Source organism: Anolis sagrei, chromosome 2 (assembly GCF_037176765.1).
Source record: "Anolis sagrei isolate rAnoSag1 chromosome 2, rAnoSag1.mat, whole genome shotgun sequence".
Lineage (NCBI taxonomy): Eukaryota > Metazoa > Chordata > Lepidosauria > Squamata > Dactyloidae > Anolis > Anolis sagrei.
The window spans coordinates 266387919-266401987 of NC_090022.1; the positions used below are offsets into that span (position 1 = coordinate 266387919).

Sequence of the window (14069 nt, forward strand, 5' to 3'; positions counted from 1 at the left end):
GACAGAATGAAAGTGGAACTGACAACTTTAAGATTAAGTATCAATACACAAGGATATACCTAAATTCCTTATAATTGGATATACCTATTTTGCATAAAAGGGTGGTTCTAGGCTGCCCTTTTTAGAACTGAAAGTGTAGCTATATTTTTTTCAAAATGCAAAAATTCTTCTTCCAACGAAGTAAAACACCTATGTCAACAGTGTCTAAATGAGTGGGTGAAGAATATACTGCTTGCTTCTAGTAGGACCCAGGGGAGAGTTACTTCCTCCCAAACTTGGATTGTTTTTAAGAGATGGCAAAGCCACTGATGTTAAAAGGAAATGTTTATGTATATATACAATATCTATTTTAAGCAGTGTGCATGTGTGTGTGAGCGAGAGATTACAATAGCATGCAATTTCTGTCATTAACAAAGTGACAGCTGTTTCCCACACATAACATTTCTATACCTAATATAAAAATAATTTGGGATTACCTACCAGAATATTTCCAAAAAATCAATGAAAAACATTTCTAAAATGGTGGGCTTTGTTCATACATACAGGTTGAGCATTCCTTATCCAGACTTCTGAAATCCAGAATACCCTGCAATTCCAACATTGTGCACATGGGTTGCTGAGATAGAGTTACCTTTACTTTCCGATGAGACTCAGTGTTTAATGCACATTATCTGTATAAATTTACCTTCAAGTTATGTACATGAGGTATATATGAAACATACATGAATTTCATGTTTATACTTATAGAATCATAGAATAATAGAGGTGAAAGAGACCACATGGGCCATCTAGTCCAACTGCATGCCATGCAGGAAAAGCACAATCAAAGCACCCCTGACAGGTGGCCATCCAGCCTCTGTTTAAAAGCTCGCAAGGAAGGAGCTTCCACCACATCATCTACAGATTCAACCATCTACAGCTTGAAACTTGAAACTAAATCCCATAGCAAAACTTGATGTTGCCACTTCGTACAAAGGACACTATTTTACTACACCACTATATTTGATGTGACTTGAATACCCACAGATTTTAGTATCCATGGGTATTCTGGAACTAAAAGTCATCAGATACCAAGGACCAATAGTACTGTTTAATTATTAAAGGTCACTTTAATAATTTCTTCCCATTCATGGAATCTTATTTTATATGCTTTGAGTCTCCTTTGCCGGAGATAAAGCAGAGTATAAATAAATATAACAACAACAACAACAGGTGACAGCAGGATTGAAGAGAAACAACTGGAAAAGCTTACATGATATGAGGATTTAAAGAACGAACTGCAAAGACTCTCGCACAAGCCAGTAAAGGTGGTCCCAGTGGTGTCTGCACACTGGGTGCAGTGCCTAAAAACCTTGGCCTGCACTTAAACACAATCGAAGCTGACAAAATGACCATCTGCCAGCTGAAGAAGGCTACCTTACTCGGATCTGCATGCATTATTCGCCAATGCATCACACAGTCCTAGACACTTGGGAAGTGTCGGACGTGTGATCCTGTCTGCTGTGGACTCATCTTGTTGTGTTTCAAATAACAACAACAACAACAGCTTGTTGGAAATAGCAACCTTCTTCAAGTCTCCACTAGTAATTTGTGATGTATATAATTCAGATTGCTTACTGTATTGTATATGTGTGTATTGGGATACAGTTTTCCTTAACTCTATATTGTGGGAGGGGCTGCGGACCATATGATCAGATCTGGGACTGTTCAAACTCAAACTTCATTTCAAAAGTCAGTAGAAACAGAATGCTTAGGGACTCCATTAGACTCTCAGACCAGAGAGATGCTTTAGTCTTTGAATTGTTGATGATAAAAAAAGGTACCCTGTGTTATCTGCACACAGAAACGACTTCAAACCCTATCTGTACCTGGAATGATAAGAAATGTATCTGTATGCTGAATACATTATCTAGGTATATCAGTCTAACAGCTGAGAAACCTAATTGTCTTGCATGAATAGCCGTGGATATTTACCCTTAAGGAGAAGGTTGACTCAAACAAGTTTTTAACTCTTTTCAGGAAGATCATACTTTCCAATAGGTTATGATTATTCCAAATAGAGTGAATGACAATTAACCACACTTCCAAATGCCTGTGGAGATTCCTGATTTTCACAAAAGGTTATGAATAGCCATTTTCCAAAATGACTTTGGTCTCATCTAAAAGGTATCCCATTATGTATATGCAAGTATTCCAAAAGCTGAATAAATCTGAACTGTGGAACACTTTTGGTCCCAAGCATTTCAGATAAGGGATACTCAACGTGTATGAAGATTTACTTTCAGGGCACGAATAATTGTGGGGGGAAATAGATGCTCTTCTTTGTGCAACTAGGCAGCCAAAATTTGCACTCTGGCAGAAAAAAAACAAAATTGAATATTATGACTTTTTTAATGGAAAGCTCCAGCCTTCACTTATCTGAACTTTTTAAAGTACAGATCTTTAGTTTCTACGTTGTTTTTTTTTTACATTTATTCCCCTGCCAACCACCATCAGTTTTGAAGACCAGGCCAGTATTCTGGATGATAATAATTTTGCACAAATGCTTTTAAACTGAACAAAGATCCACAATCTTTGGCGAGCTTTCAAAAGCAAATCTGCTATTCTTCTGCACTCTTCCAGCTCTCCTTTCTTCCTTTCTAGTAATGCCTTGCCTAAACATCCCAAAGTCACCAGAACCAATCTCAGTATAAAGAACATAAACAAGTTTTATTCCTACTACCATTGTTTATTAAAACACAATGGATCGGACCCATAATTTGACTTCAGTGCAGGTATTTCTTTCTATAGAAGGAATCCCACTTGCAGAATAGGGGAGGATCTGATTCTTCTCTGATCTCCCAAATCTTGAAGTTCTTACAACTCTATAAAATCTACTCCAGATGGTAGCAGAGATGGAGAGAAAAATATCTTAGGCAAGGGGCTACGGGTGGCGCAATGGGTTAAACCCTTGTACTGCTGACCTAAAGGTAGGCCGTTTGAATCTGCGGGACGGGGTGAGCTCCCGTTGTCAGCCCTAGCTCCTGCCAACCTAGCAGTTCGAAAACATGCAAATGCAAGTAGATCAATAGGTACTACTTCAGCGGGAAAAGGCAAAAAGACGCTCCATGCAGTCATGCCTGCCACATGACCAGGAGGTGTCTATTGACAATGCAGGCTCTGCTTGGAAATGGAGATAAGCATCTCCACCAGAGCCAGAGATGTGCACTGCTGCCAGAGCCGGAAATGAAAGGAGAAGCCTTTGTCTTTGTCTTTGTGTTTGTGTCTCATTGTATTTCATTGTAACAAGGCACTGAATGTTTGCCTATCTGTTTATATGCTGTAATCCACTCTGAGTCCCCTTGGGGAGATGGGCAGAATATAAAGTGTTGTTGTTGTTGTTGTTGTTGTTGTTAATGAAATATGTGAAAATTTCTTCCTGTATCTTTTGCAGTTCCTGCAAGCACATGAAATTAACATGAGGGAACATGGGATTCAAGCATGGCATATAAAAGTGGATCTTTTTATCAATCACATATTTATCAGTGTTTTATAAAATCCCGCCCCATCCTGTCCCGTCCTCCCCTCCCAAAAAAAAAAAGATTGTATACAGACTTCGATCTTCCAAACTACAAGATATTTATGCTTTCTCAGAAAGAGGTCAAATGTCTATTTTGGGAACCTAGCAAATATTCTCTGTATGTTTGCCTTCAAGTCACCTGTTGACTTAGTTTTCTTAGATAAGGATTACTCAGAAGTGTTTTTCCAATTACTCCACTGAAATATAGCCTACAGCACTTGGTATTTCTTGGCAGTTTCCCACCCAAGTACTGACCAGGGTCAACCTGTTTAGCTTCCAAGATCAGACAGGATATGGTGCCTTTGGGATATTCTGTAGGCAGGGTGTGATAAAAGCAGAATATGACCAAGAATAGTTGTTTCAAGACAGATGTGCAACAGTTCTGTTCTATTTATATTCTATTTCAAGTATTATTTCTCCATTCCAGAACACACATGGCCCACTACTGTATTTCAAAGGATCACAGAATAAAGTACAGCTGGAGTAAAAATACACTTTTCAATTTCACAAATATATGGCTTAATGGATTTTTTTTTTTGCCCAACTACTGTCTAAGTTTGCAACTGACAGAACATTTCAAAATAAACAAATTATGTACATGAGAATTCAGACATATGCATATTATACTGATTTCAGAGATATTAAGATATTGTTTTCTTAGGCCCCTTACACACAGCTCCCACATTATCTGCCTTGAACTGGAATATATGACAATGTGGATTCAGATAACTCAGTTCAAAGCAGATATTGTGGGATTTTCTACCTTGATATTCTGGGTTATATGAATGTGTGGAAAGGCCCTTAGAATTCACAGGTCACATCTAGGGTCCAGCTCATGAACTTCAATTGAGTTTTGTGTGATTTCCAAGGATCACATTATAGCTCACCAAATTCATCAGGGTCTCCTGAGCTTGGGTTTTTAGAAGGCTGCTATGGAGTAATCCACTCCTACTAGCCTAGTGGCATGAAGATAAATCTTAATCTAACCCAGTTTGTCTTTAAAAAGATGAACAATGCATGATAAAATGTAAAATGCACATGGTTACATTTGTTGTTTCTGCTTTTCTATTATAGAATTATGTGTTCCATGCTTTTTTACAATTTGAAAAGCAATTTTATTCATCAGCTTTGTTAACCTGAAAAGGAGCCCATAGTGGCGCAGCAGGTTAAACTGCTGAACTGCTGAACTTGCTGACTGAAAGGTTGACAGTTCAAATCCAGGGAGTGGGGTGAGCTCCCACTGTTAGCCCCAGCTTCTGCCAACCTAGCAGTTTGAAAACATGCAAATGTTAGTAGAGCAATAGGTACTGTTCCGGCGGGAAGGTAACAGTGCTCCATAAGTCATGCTGGCCTCATGACCTCGGAGGTGTCTATGGGCAATGCCAGCTCTTCAGCTTAGAAATGGAGGTGAGCACCACCCTCACCCCCCAAGAGTCAGACAAAACTAGACTTAATGTCAAAGGGAAACCTACCTATGTTAACCTTTCCCAGTGTTATCCAAAACACGCACATGCACACACACGGCTGGAGTTTATAAAAGGTATCTGTTATGATTTACATAGAAATTAAACTTAAGAACAAACTTAAAGAACCTATCTTGTTCGCAACTTGATGACTGTCTGTATTATGAAACATGCAGAACAGTTTAAGATCAGATCCAAAACGGTTCCACTTTAATGACTGGAAAACAGGAAATGGTAAGGAAGTGGAAACATTTGATCAGAGATGACCACAAGCCCTGTTTTCAGAGGGAATTTAAAGTTTCAACTCTCTTGTTTCAGCCATGTACAATGGGAAGTGTTCAGTTTATTAATAGCTCAAAAAGACAGTGTATCTCTATGTAATTTTATACTGAATGTAAACATACACAAACTTTTGAATTCAAGAAAATGCTGATATTCTGAGACTGCTTTTTCCATCTTTTTAAACATCTTGCAACAATGGTGGCCCTCCAAATGTGTCTGAACAACAGCTTCTATAAAGCCTCATTAGTGGCTATGATGGGAAGAGTTGATGGGATCTGGAGAGCCAGATTTGCATACCCTTATTCTACAGCAGGCATGGGCCAACTTGGGCCCTCCCTCCAGGTGTTTTGGACTTCAACTCCCACAATTCCTAACAGCCTCAGGCCTTTTCCTTTAAGCAGCTGAGGGGGAAAGGTAAAGGGCCTGAGGCTATTAGGAATTGTGGGAGTTGAAGTCCAAAACACCTGGAGGGAGGGCCCAAGTTGGCCCATGCCTGCTCTACAGTATCTAGAATATAAATTCGATTTTTAAATGTTCCTCTTCTCTTTTTCCTCCTATACTAGCAACATCCGCACAGCTGCAAACAAAAGGGAGAACCAATGGCTGTTTTGTTGCTGTGTGCTGTGCACACAGTTTGACTTGGCTCCGGAAACCCAGGGAGTACAAATAGTGGCATGCTGTAATGTTCTAATGTTAGTGAAATATTTCTATCCCACTCCTTGTGTAAAGGTCTCAAAATAAGGTACAATACAACCATGTTTTCTTCCTACTAGTTAGCAACTGTTTTACAGGATTGTAAAACATCCGGATGTCCTCTGGACAACGTCCTTGCAGATGGCCAATTCTCTCACACCAGAAGCAACTTGCAGTTTCTCAAGTCACTCCTGATATGAAAAAAAGGGGTTCCCAACCTTTTTTTTGACCAGGGACCACTTGACCAGGGGTCACTCTCCAACATTAGTACCAAAAGGGTTATGAATGAGTTTTTGGTCAACTTTAGATTGGGTCTGGTTATTTGGGGTGCAGATTCAGAAAACTGCATTGGATAGACCACATCAGCTCTAGTTTCTGATACAGAACGTATGCCATCCAGTAGTCGCCATTTGCTCACCCACAGAAAACCATATTTAATAATCTAGAGCTGATATGGTAGTAGTAATCTTTCATGGGTAGTCAGCCTCTCCCCTCCCGACATCCCAGTTGCCTCAGCACTACAAGAAGGTTTCACAAGACCAGTCATTTTTGTTGCCGTGTGGTTTCAAGGCAACGGTGTAGTAATGGTGAGGCTGTGTACCATATTTTGGTTCTTGCAGACCACTGGTGATCCACGTGCACAAGTTGGGAACCTCTGGCTTAGAGTCATGGGCAGGAGGTCCATTTACAACGCAGTGCCCAAACATGCTTGCTCCACAATGAAACTCATTCACACAGGAATGATGAACTAGGGAACAGATTTCATAGAAATCTAAAAATATCTATCAGGAGGTGGGTCCTGGTGAAGTTGTGGGACTTGCTTCCAAGCAAACATCATAAAGGTTAAGGTATGTTACTAAGCTACTGGTCTGTGTGATTTAATAATACATCGCAATAAAGCTGACACTTTCAGCTGCCAAAACACACAGTCATTGTTATTATCTTTCTCTTTCTTTGGGGAATTCTGATTCTCCTTCCGTTCCACAGCGGAGGAGAAAGCAACTAAATGCCTGCCTCTTCCTACAGCAGCAGTCTCAAAATTCAATAAATGCACTCTCTAGCTTATCACCAACTGAAGTATACCGAGACATAGAGAAAAGAAGACTTGCTCATCCTTTCCTTGCTATGTATAATGCCAATGTTCAACAAATTGGTTTCAAGATATCTCTAACCACAGCATTACAGTCTGGGGCCTTCACATTTCATTATTTTATTTTAAGAGATGGATTTTAAAAAGCACACAACAATAACAACAACAACAAAGCAAGCTCTATGCGCAGTGTGGTCAACCAAATGGAAGGCACGAGGTTTCACAGGCAGGCAGCTAAACTACAGGGAGTTAAAGTTAAAGTTGTGTCAAGCTGCATTAATTCTACAGCATAGATGCAGCCTTGCAAGGATGTGGCGGCAGCATACCGTCCTTATGTTTTCTACAACGGCAGTGTTTCCACCCTTGAGAAATCTAAAGCATTTCATGGCGGATATACATTTGCATCAAGCGTGCATTACAGCAACGGAAACATCATCCTGTTTCATGGAGGGATACCTCCCCCTTCCCCTTCCCAGAGCCAATTTCCATTAGGAAAGCAACTTTGACACAGCAGCAAAGATTGTGAAGAAAATATATAATCTGCTTCAACGTGGCACACCAATGTTTCGTGCCATTATCAGCTTTGCACCACCCAATGCTCCAGTATCTGGCTGGCAACAACGATTGCCACCAACCAATCCCTGCGCATGGAAACACTGCGGGAAGAGAGCCTCTTGAGGCCATGCCCAGCGGTGGGGAAACAAGGGATAGATCTACACCAAGCATGGGCAAGCTTGGGCCCACTTAAGCAGCTGAGGGGGAAAAGGAAACGGGTCTGAGGCTGTTAGGAATAGTGGGAATTGGCGTCCAAAACACCCAGAGGGCCCTAGTTTGCCCACTGTAGAGTTAATGCAGTTGGACACAAAATACTATAGAACAGTGATTCCCAAACTCTAGTCTTCTGCGTGTTTTGGAATTCAGCTCACAGAAGTCTTTAGCCTTCTCTCCCCAATAGTGCTGGTGCCTCACCAAACTGCAACCCCCAGGATCCCATAACACTGAGGCATAGCAGTTGAAGGTAGTCAGACTGCATTAATTCCACAGTGTAGATGCATCCAAGACCATGAGAAATCACCGAGGGGCTCCTTGTCTGAGTCAAAATAAGGTAAAGCACTGTGGCGCAGTCCCAAGAGACCTTGGGTGCATCTAAAGTCAAGGTTCTCCCTTAATATTAAGTCTAGTCGAGTCTGACTCTGGGGGACGGTGCTCATCTCCATTTCTAAGCCGAAGAGCCAGCGTTGTCCGTAGACGCCTCCAAGGTTATGTGGCCGGCATGACTGCATGGAGCGCTGTTACCTTCCTGCTGACGTGGTAGCTATTGATCTACACACATTTGCATGTTTTTGAACTGCTAAGTTGGCAGAAGCTGGGGCTAATAGCGGGAATTCACCCTTCTCCCGGATTTGAACCACCAAACGTTTGGTCAGCAAGTTCAGCAGCTCAGTGGTTTAACCCACTGTGCCGCCAGGGGCTCCCTATAGGTGTCAAAATACAGTTTGAAATACACTGGTGTGCCTATGATTTGTAGTATGTGACCCAACCTCTCTAAATTATTTTAGGCAGAAATACAACAACACGTTCTGGCAAAATACTTGATGGAACTCTCACTGGTGGTTGGCAGAAGCTGGGGCCAACAGCTGGAGCTCACCCTGCCCCCCTGTAAAATTAATGCAGTTTGATAGCACTTCAGCTGTTGTGGCTGAATGCTTTGGAATCCTATTACTTGTAGTTTGGTGAGGCACAAGCTCTGTTTGGCAGACAAGGCTAAGAGCTTTATAAAACTACATCTCCCTAGAGTTTGGAGATGTGTGGTGTCCGGCTGCATTAATTCTACAGTGTAGATCAGGCATGGGCAAACTTGAGCCCTCCAAGTGTTTTGGACTCCAATTCCCACCATTCCTAACAGCTTCGGGCTTAAGTGGATCAGGGGGGAAAGAAAGGGGCATTAGGAAGAACTTCCTGACCATCTGAACATTAGGAAGAACCTCCTGACTGTAAGAGCTGTTCAGCAGTGGAACTCAATGCTCTGGAGTGTGGTGGAGGCCCCTTTTTTGGAAGCTTTTAAGCAGAGGCTGGATGGCCATCTGAGAGGGGTGCTTTGAATGCAATTTTCCTGCTTCTTGGCAGGAGATTGCCCTGAATGGCCCATGAGGTCTCTTCCAACTCAATGATTCTATGATTCTAATGGTGGAAGTTGGCGTCCAAAACACCTGGAGGAAGGCCCAAGTTTGCTCATCCATGCCTGGTGTAGATGTACCCAATGTTATGGAATCCCAGCAGTCTTTGGCAGAGGAAGTCCAAGGTTTTGTAAACAGGACGGTTCCTAGGATTCCATAGTACTGAGCCATTAAAAGTGGCGTGGAACTACATACTACTTCATCACACTAGGGCAGTGGTTCTCAACCTGGGGTCCCCAGATGTTTTCGGCCTACATCTCCCAGAAATCCCAGCCAGTTTACCAGTTGTTAGGATTTCTGGGAGTTGAAGGCCAAAAACTTCTGGGGACCCCAGTTTGAGAACCACTGCACTAGGGAATGAATCCACTTTAAATCCGGTTTCTGCCTCCTGCAGAATTCTGGGGTTTGTAGTTTAGTGAGGCTGTTAAAGGCTCCTCCCTAAACTACAAACCCCAGATTCCTGCAAGAGGCAGCAAGTGGATTCATCCTCTAGTGTGATGAGGTCCTATAAAGAGTGGAAAGATGCACCCATTGCCACGCAGCCAGGGTGGAGCTTTCCCCGTTGGGAAAGGAGGAAGAAAAGGAGAAGGAAGAGAAGAAGGGATGGGAGAAGGAGAAGCAGTAGAGGTCATGGAATGGAGAGACTTCCCTTCTTTCTCCAAGCAGTAGGGAGGAAAGACAGAGAGGAAAGACAGCAACTCTAACCCAAGCCCGTTTCTGCTCACCTGGCTGGCACAGCAGGGCGCCGACATGGTTGCGCCTGGACGCCAAACCTTTCCGTTTCAGCACCTGTGCTCAAGGTAGGAGCAGCCGAGGCAGCAAACCCACTCCTTGTGCTCCTTCGGAAGAAGATCTTCCTCCTCTCGATCCTCCTGTGTGTCCACAACAACCGCCTCTCCTCCTCCTGCTCTCTCTTCTCTCGTCGGAGGCGCAGCAGCAGCTGGAGCGCAAAGCTTCCGCTGTCGTCAGTTTGGCTCGGGAGGAGGATAGATAGATGCCTTTGTTTTCCGGGGCGAGGGTTTGGTTTTGGGAATCCGCCCGCCCTCCGAAGAGGAGGAGGAGGGAGGAGGGAGGGAGGGAGGGAGGGAGAGAGAGAGAGAGAGAGAGAGAGGAGAACGAGGCGTGGGGAGCCACAGGCAGAGGTGAGGCCACCTGCGCCCCTTTTTCTCCCACGCTCTCCCTGTCTCCAGGAGGAGAAGGCAGCGCCAGGAAGGATTAGGCAGGAGGACGAGGGGAGGAGGCGCTTCCAGTGTGTTTGTTTACCAGCTTAGTGGACCTGGCTTTGTTGTGGCAGGAAGGGATTGGGGGGATGGATCCTGGGTGAAAGGGCTTCTCCAAGGGTCGCTTCACGCCCCCCGTCTCTCCTCGTTTCCTTGAAACTCAGCTTGACATTTGCTTTCAAGAGCCAAGCATCTTGCCCCTTGAAAAAAAGGAGGAGTTCTGCTGGATCACACAATTCTAGACTAGGAATAGAAACACAGAATCATAGAATCAAAGAGTTGGAAGAGACCTCATGGGCCATCCAGTCCAACCCCCTGCCAAGAAGCAGGAATATTGCATTCAAATCACCCCTGACAGATGGCCATCCAGCCTCTGTTTAAAAGCCTCCAAAGAAGGAGCCTCCACCACACTCCAGGGCAGAGAGTTCCACTGTTGAACGGCTCTCACAGTCAGGAAGTTCTTCCTAATGTTCAGATGGAATCTCCTTTCTTGTAGTTTGAAGCTATTGTTCCATTGCATCCTAGTCTCCAGGGAAGCAGAAAACAAGCTTGCTCCCTCCTCCCTGTGGCTTCCTCTCACATATTTATACATGGCTATCATATCTCCTCTCAGTCAGGCATGTGGAGGGGGGGGGGGTTGAGGGGCTTCAGCCCCCCCCCCCCAAAATTCTCATGGTGGTTTGCAAAAGGGCCTTACTGGTGCATTATTTAAACTGTTATGTTTATTCATATCATGATCTGATCACCATGCTCAATATATCCCATATGCATGGGGGTATTGAGGTAACGATACGAAAAGTTTGCTAGGGTAGACCCTCTTTCACTCAGACTCAGCCCCCCCCCCAAAAAAAAACCAAACTCAACCCCCCCCCCCCCCGAATCGAAATCCTGGCTACGGGCCTGCTCTCAGTCTCTTCTTCTCTTCTTCAGGCTAAACATGCTCATAGGGCTTGTTCTCCAGACCCTTGATCATTTTAGTTGCCCTCCTCTGGACACATTCCAGCTTGTGAAGAATTGGACACAATATTGCAGGTGTGGTCTAACCAAGGCAGTATAGAGGGGTAGCATTACTTCCCTAGATCTAGACACTATGCTCCTATTGATGCAGGCCAAAATCCCATTGGCTATTTTTGCCGCCACATCAAAAAAAAAAAAAAAAGCCAATGAATACCAATCCCCGGAATCATAGAGTTGGAAGAGACTTCATGGGCCCTCCAATCCAACCCCCTGCCAAGAAGCAGGAAAATCGCAATCAAAGCACCCCTGACCATCCAGCCTCTGCTTTAAAGCCTCCTTTAAGTATGGAAATTGGCAATAAATGATAAGCTGACATGTAAATTAAAAGTGGAAACAAAGTGATTTTGATGCTGTATGGAGAAAAAATATTGAAAAAGGATTTTAAAAAGGAAAGTTACTTCCACAAGAAGAACTAAAATTTTGGACAGATGATACATAAAAGCTGTGGGAGTGGGGGAGGGGAGCACAGTGATGAGGGATAGACAATATGTATAAGCAGAAAAATAGCAGTAGATGCCAAAAGTTAAAGTATGGTAGGTTGCATTGAGTAATATATATCTTCTATAAAATAAACGATATATAAATGTATTGAACTATGATAAAATAATTAAAAATATTTTTTAAAGCCTCCAAAGAATGCACCTCCACCACACTCCGGGGCAGAGAGTTCCACCACTGAACAGCTCTGTCAGGAAGGGCAACTATCCCTAGCTCAACCCCCTGCCATGCGGGAATCACACAGTCAAAGCACTCCAGACAGATAGTGATTCCAGCAATGAAAGCCTTCGACAATACATCCAGCTTCTGCTTGAAAAGTCGCAGCCACACTCCAAGGCAGCATATACCATCGCTGAACTGCTGTGGCCATCAGGAAGATGTGTTGTCCATAGTCAGAACCACTGGCTTGCTGTTGGTTTTTCGGGCTGTATGGCCATGCTCCAGAAGCATTCTCTTGTTCATCTTGAGAAATGCATATTATGTTTCTGTCACCATTTATTATGTTTCTGTCACCATTCTTATACCATCCTATAAGAATTACAATTTGACAGTAAAGAAGGTATTGGGTTGCTGTGAGTTTTCGGGCTGCATGGCCATATTCCAGAAGCATTCTCTCCTGATGTTTCACCCACATCTGTGGTAGGCATCCTCAAAGGTTGTGAGGTCTGTTGGAAACTAGGAAAATTGGGTTTATATATCTGTGGAATGTCCAGGGTGGGAGAAAGAACTCTTGTCTGCTTCGCCTACATCTATGCCTGCCATAGCTGCAGGCGAAACATCAGGAGAGAATGCTTCTGGGACATGGCCATAAAAGGTAAAGGTTTCCCCTGGCATTAAGTCTAGTCAAGTACGACTCTGGGGATTGGTATTCATCTCAATTTCTAAGCCGAAAAACCAGTGTTGTCCATAGACACCTCCAAGGTCATGTGGCTGGCATGACTGCATGGAGCGCTGTTACCTTCCTGCCGGAGCAGTGCCTATTGATCTACTCACAATTGCATGTTTGCAAACTAAGTTGGTAGAAGCTGGGGCTAACAGCAGGAGCTCATCCTGCTTCCCGGATTCGAACTGCCGACCTTTCAGCCAGCAAGTTCAGCAGCTCCACAGTTTTAACATGCTGCGCCACCAGGGGGCCTAACATGGCCATACAGCCTGAAAGACTCACAGCAATCCATGAGCAAGTTGGTCTTAAAATTTTGGTGGAATCTTTTCCTGCAGCCTGGATCCTTTGTTCCAGAGCAGCAGGAAACAAGTTTGCCCCCCTCCTCACTGTGACATTCTTCCAAATATTTAAACACGGCTATTATGTCAGTCTTTTCTCCAAGCTAAACAGACCCAGTTCCATCTCCCGCTGTTTTCCAAGCCTTGGATAATTTCGGTAAACCTTCCCTAGGCATGTTGCAACTTGTCCACCCTGTTCTTGAATTGTATTGCACGGAATTGGACACAGAATTATTCCAGAGGAGAGTGACTAAAGTAGAATGGAGTTGGACTACAGTTTCTCTTGATCTGGATCAATGGTTCCCAACCTTTTATATATATATAGATCTTTTTTAATTGTTACTATTATTATCATCATTATTTACAACCTTTTTTTGACCAGAGACCACTTTGACCAGGGACCACACTCCAACATTAGTACCAAAACGGTTATGAATCAGTTTATGGTCAACTTTAGATTCAGTTCGGTGATTTGGGTTGCTGATTCAGAAAACTGCATTGGATATAAATTTATTGTATATAATAAAACTAAGAATAAATATTTTTTTTTTAAAAAAATGCATTGGATAGACCACTTCAGCTCTACTTTCTGATACAGAACAAATGCCATCCAGTAGTCCCCATCAGTAGGCTGTTAGGAATTGTGGGAGTTGAAGTCCAAAACACTTGAAGGTCCAAAGTTTGCCCGTGCCTGTTTTATAGTAATCTGTATTTGCATAAGCTAGCACCAAATCTTTATAGACACCGAGAACTACTTCCATTTACTTATGGACGGGGAACCTTGTCCTCCATCACACAGAAAACAGACTTCAAATCGATCAGTTCTGTATATTGGCCAATGCTGGGTGG

The 14069-nt window shown here is 43.2% G+C and overlaps 1 protein-coding gene across 1 annotated transcript in view; it reads right to left on the reverse strand.

Annotated features, from left to right (window-relative positions):
• The window catches only part of SERINC5 (serine incorporator 5), a 55428-nt gene extending 44914 nt beyond the window's left edge, over positions 1–10514 (reverse strand). Inside the window, exon 1 of the mRNA XM_060761604.2 lies at positions 9990–10514. Within this exon, the coding sequence (XP_060617587.2) occupies positions 9990–10016 (27 nt within the window). The 5' untranslated portion in view covers positions 10017–10514. The remainder of the gene's footprint in view (positions 1–9989) is intronic.
• Positions 10515–14069: the final 3555 nt, after the last annotated feature.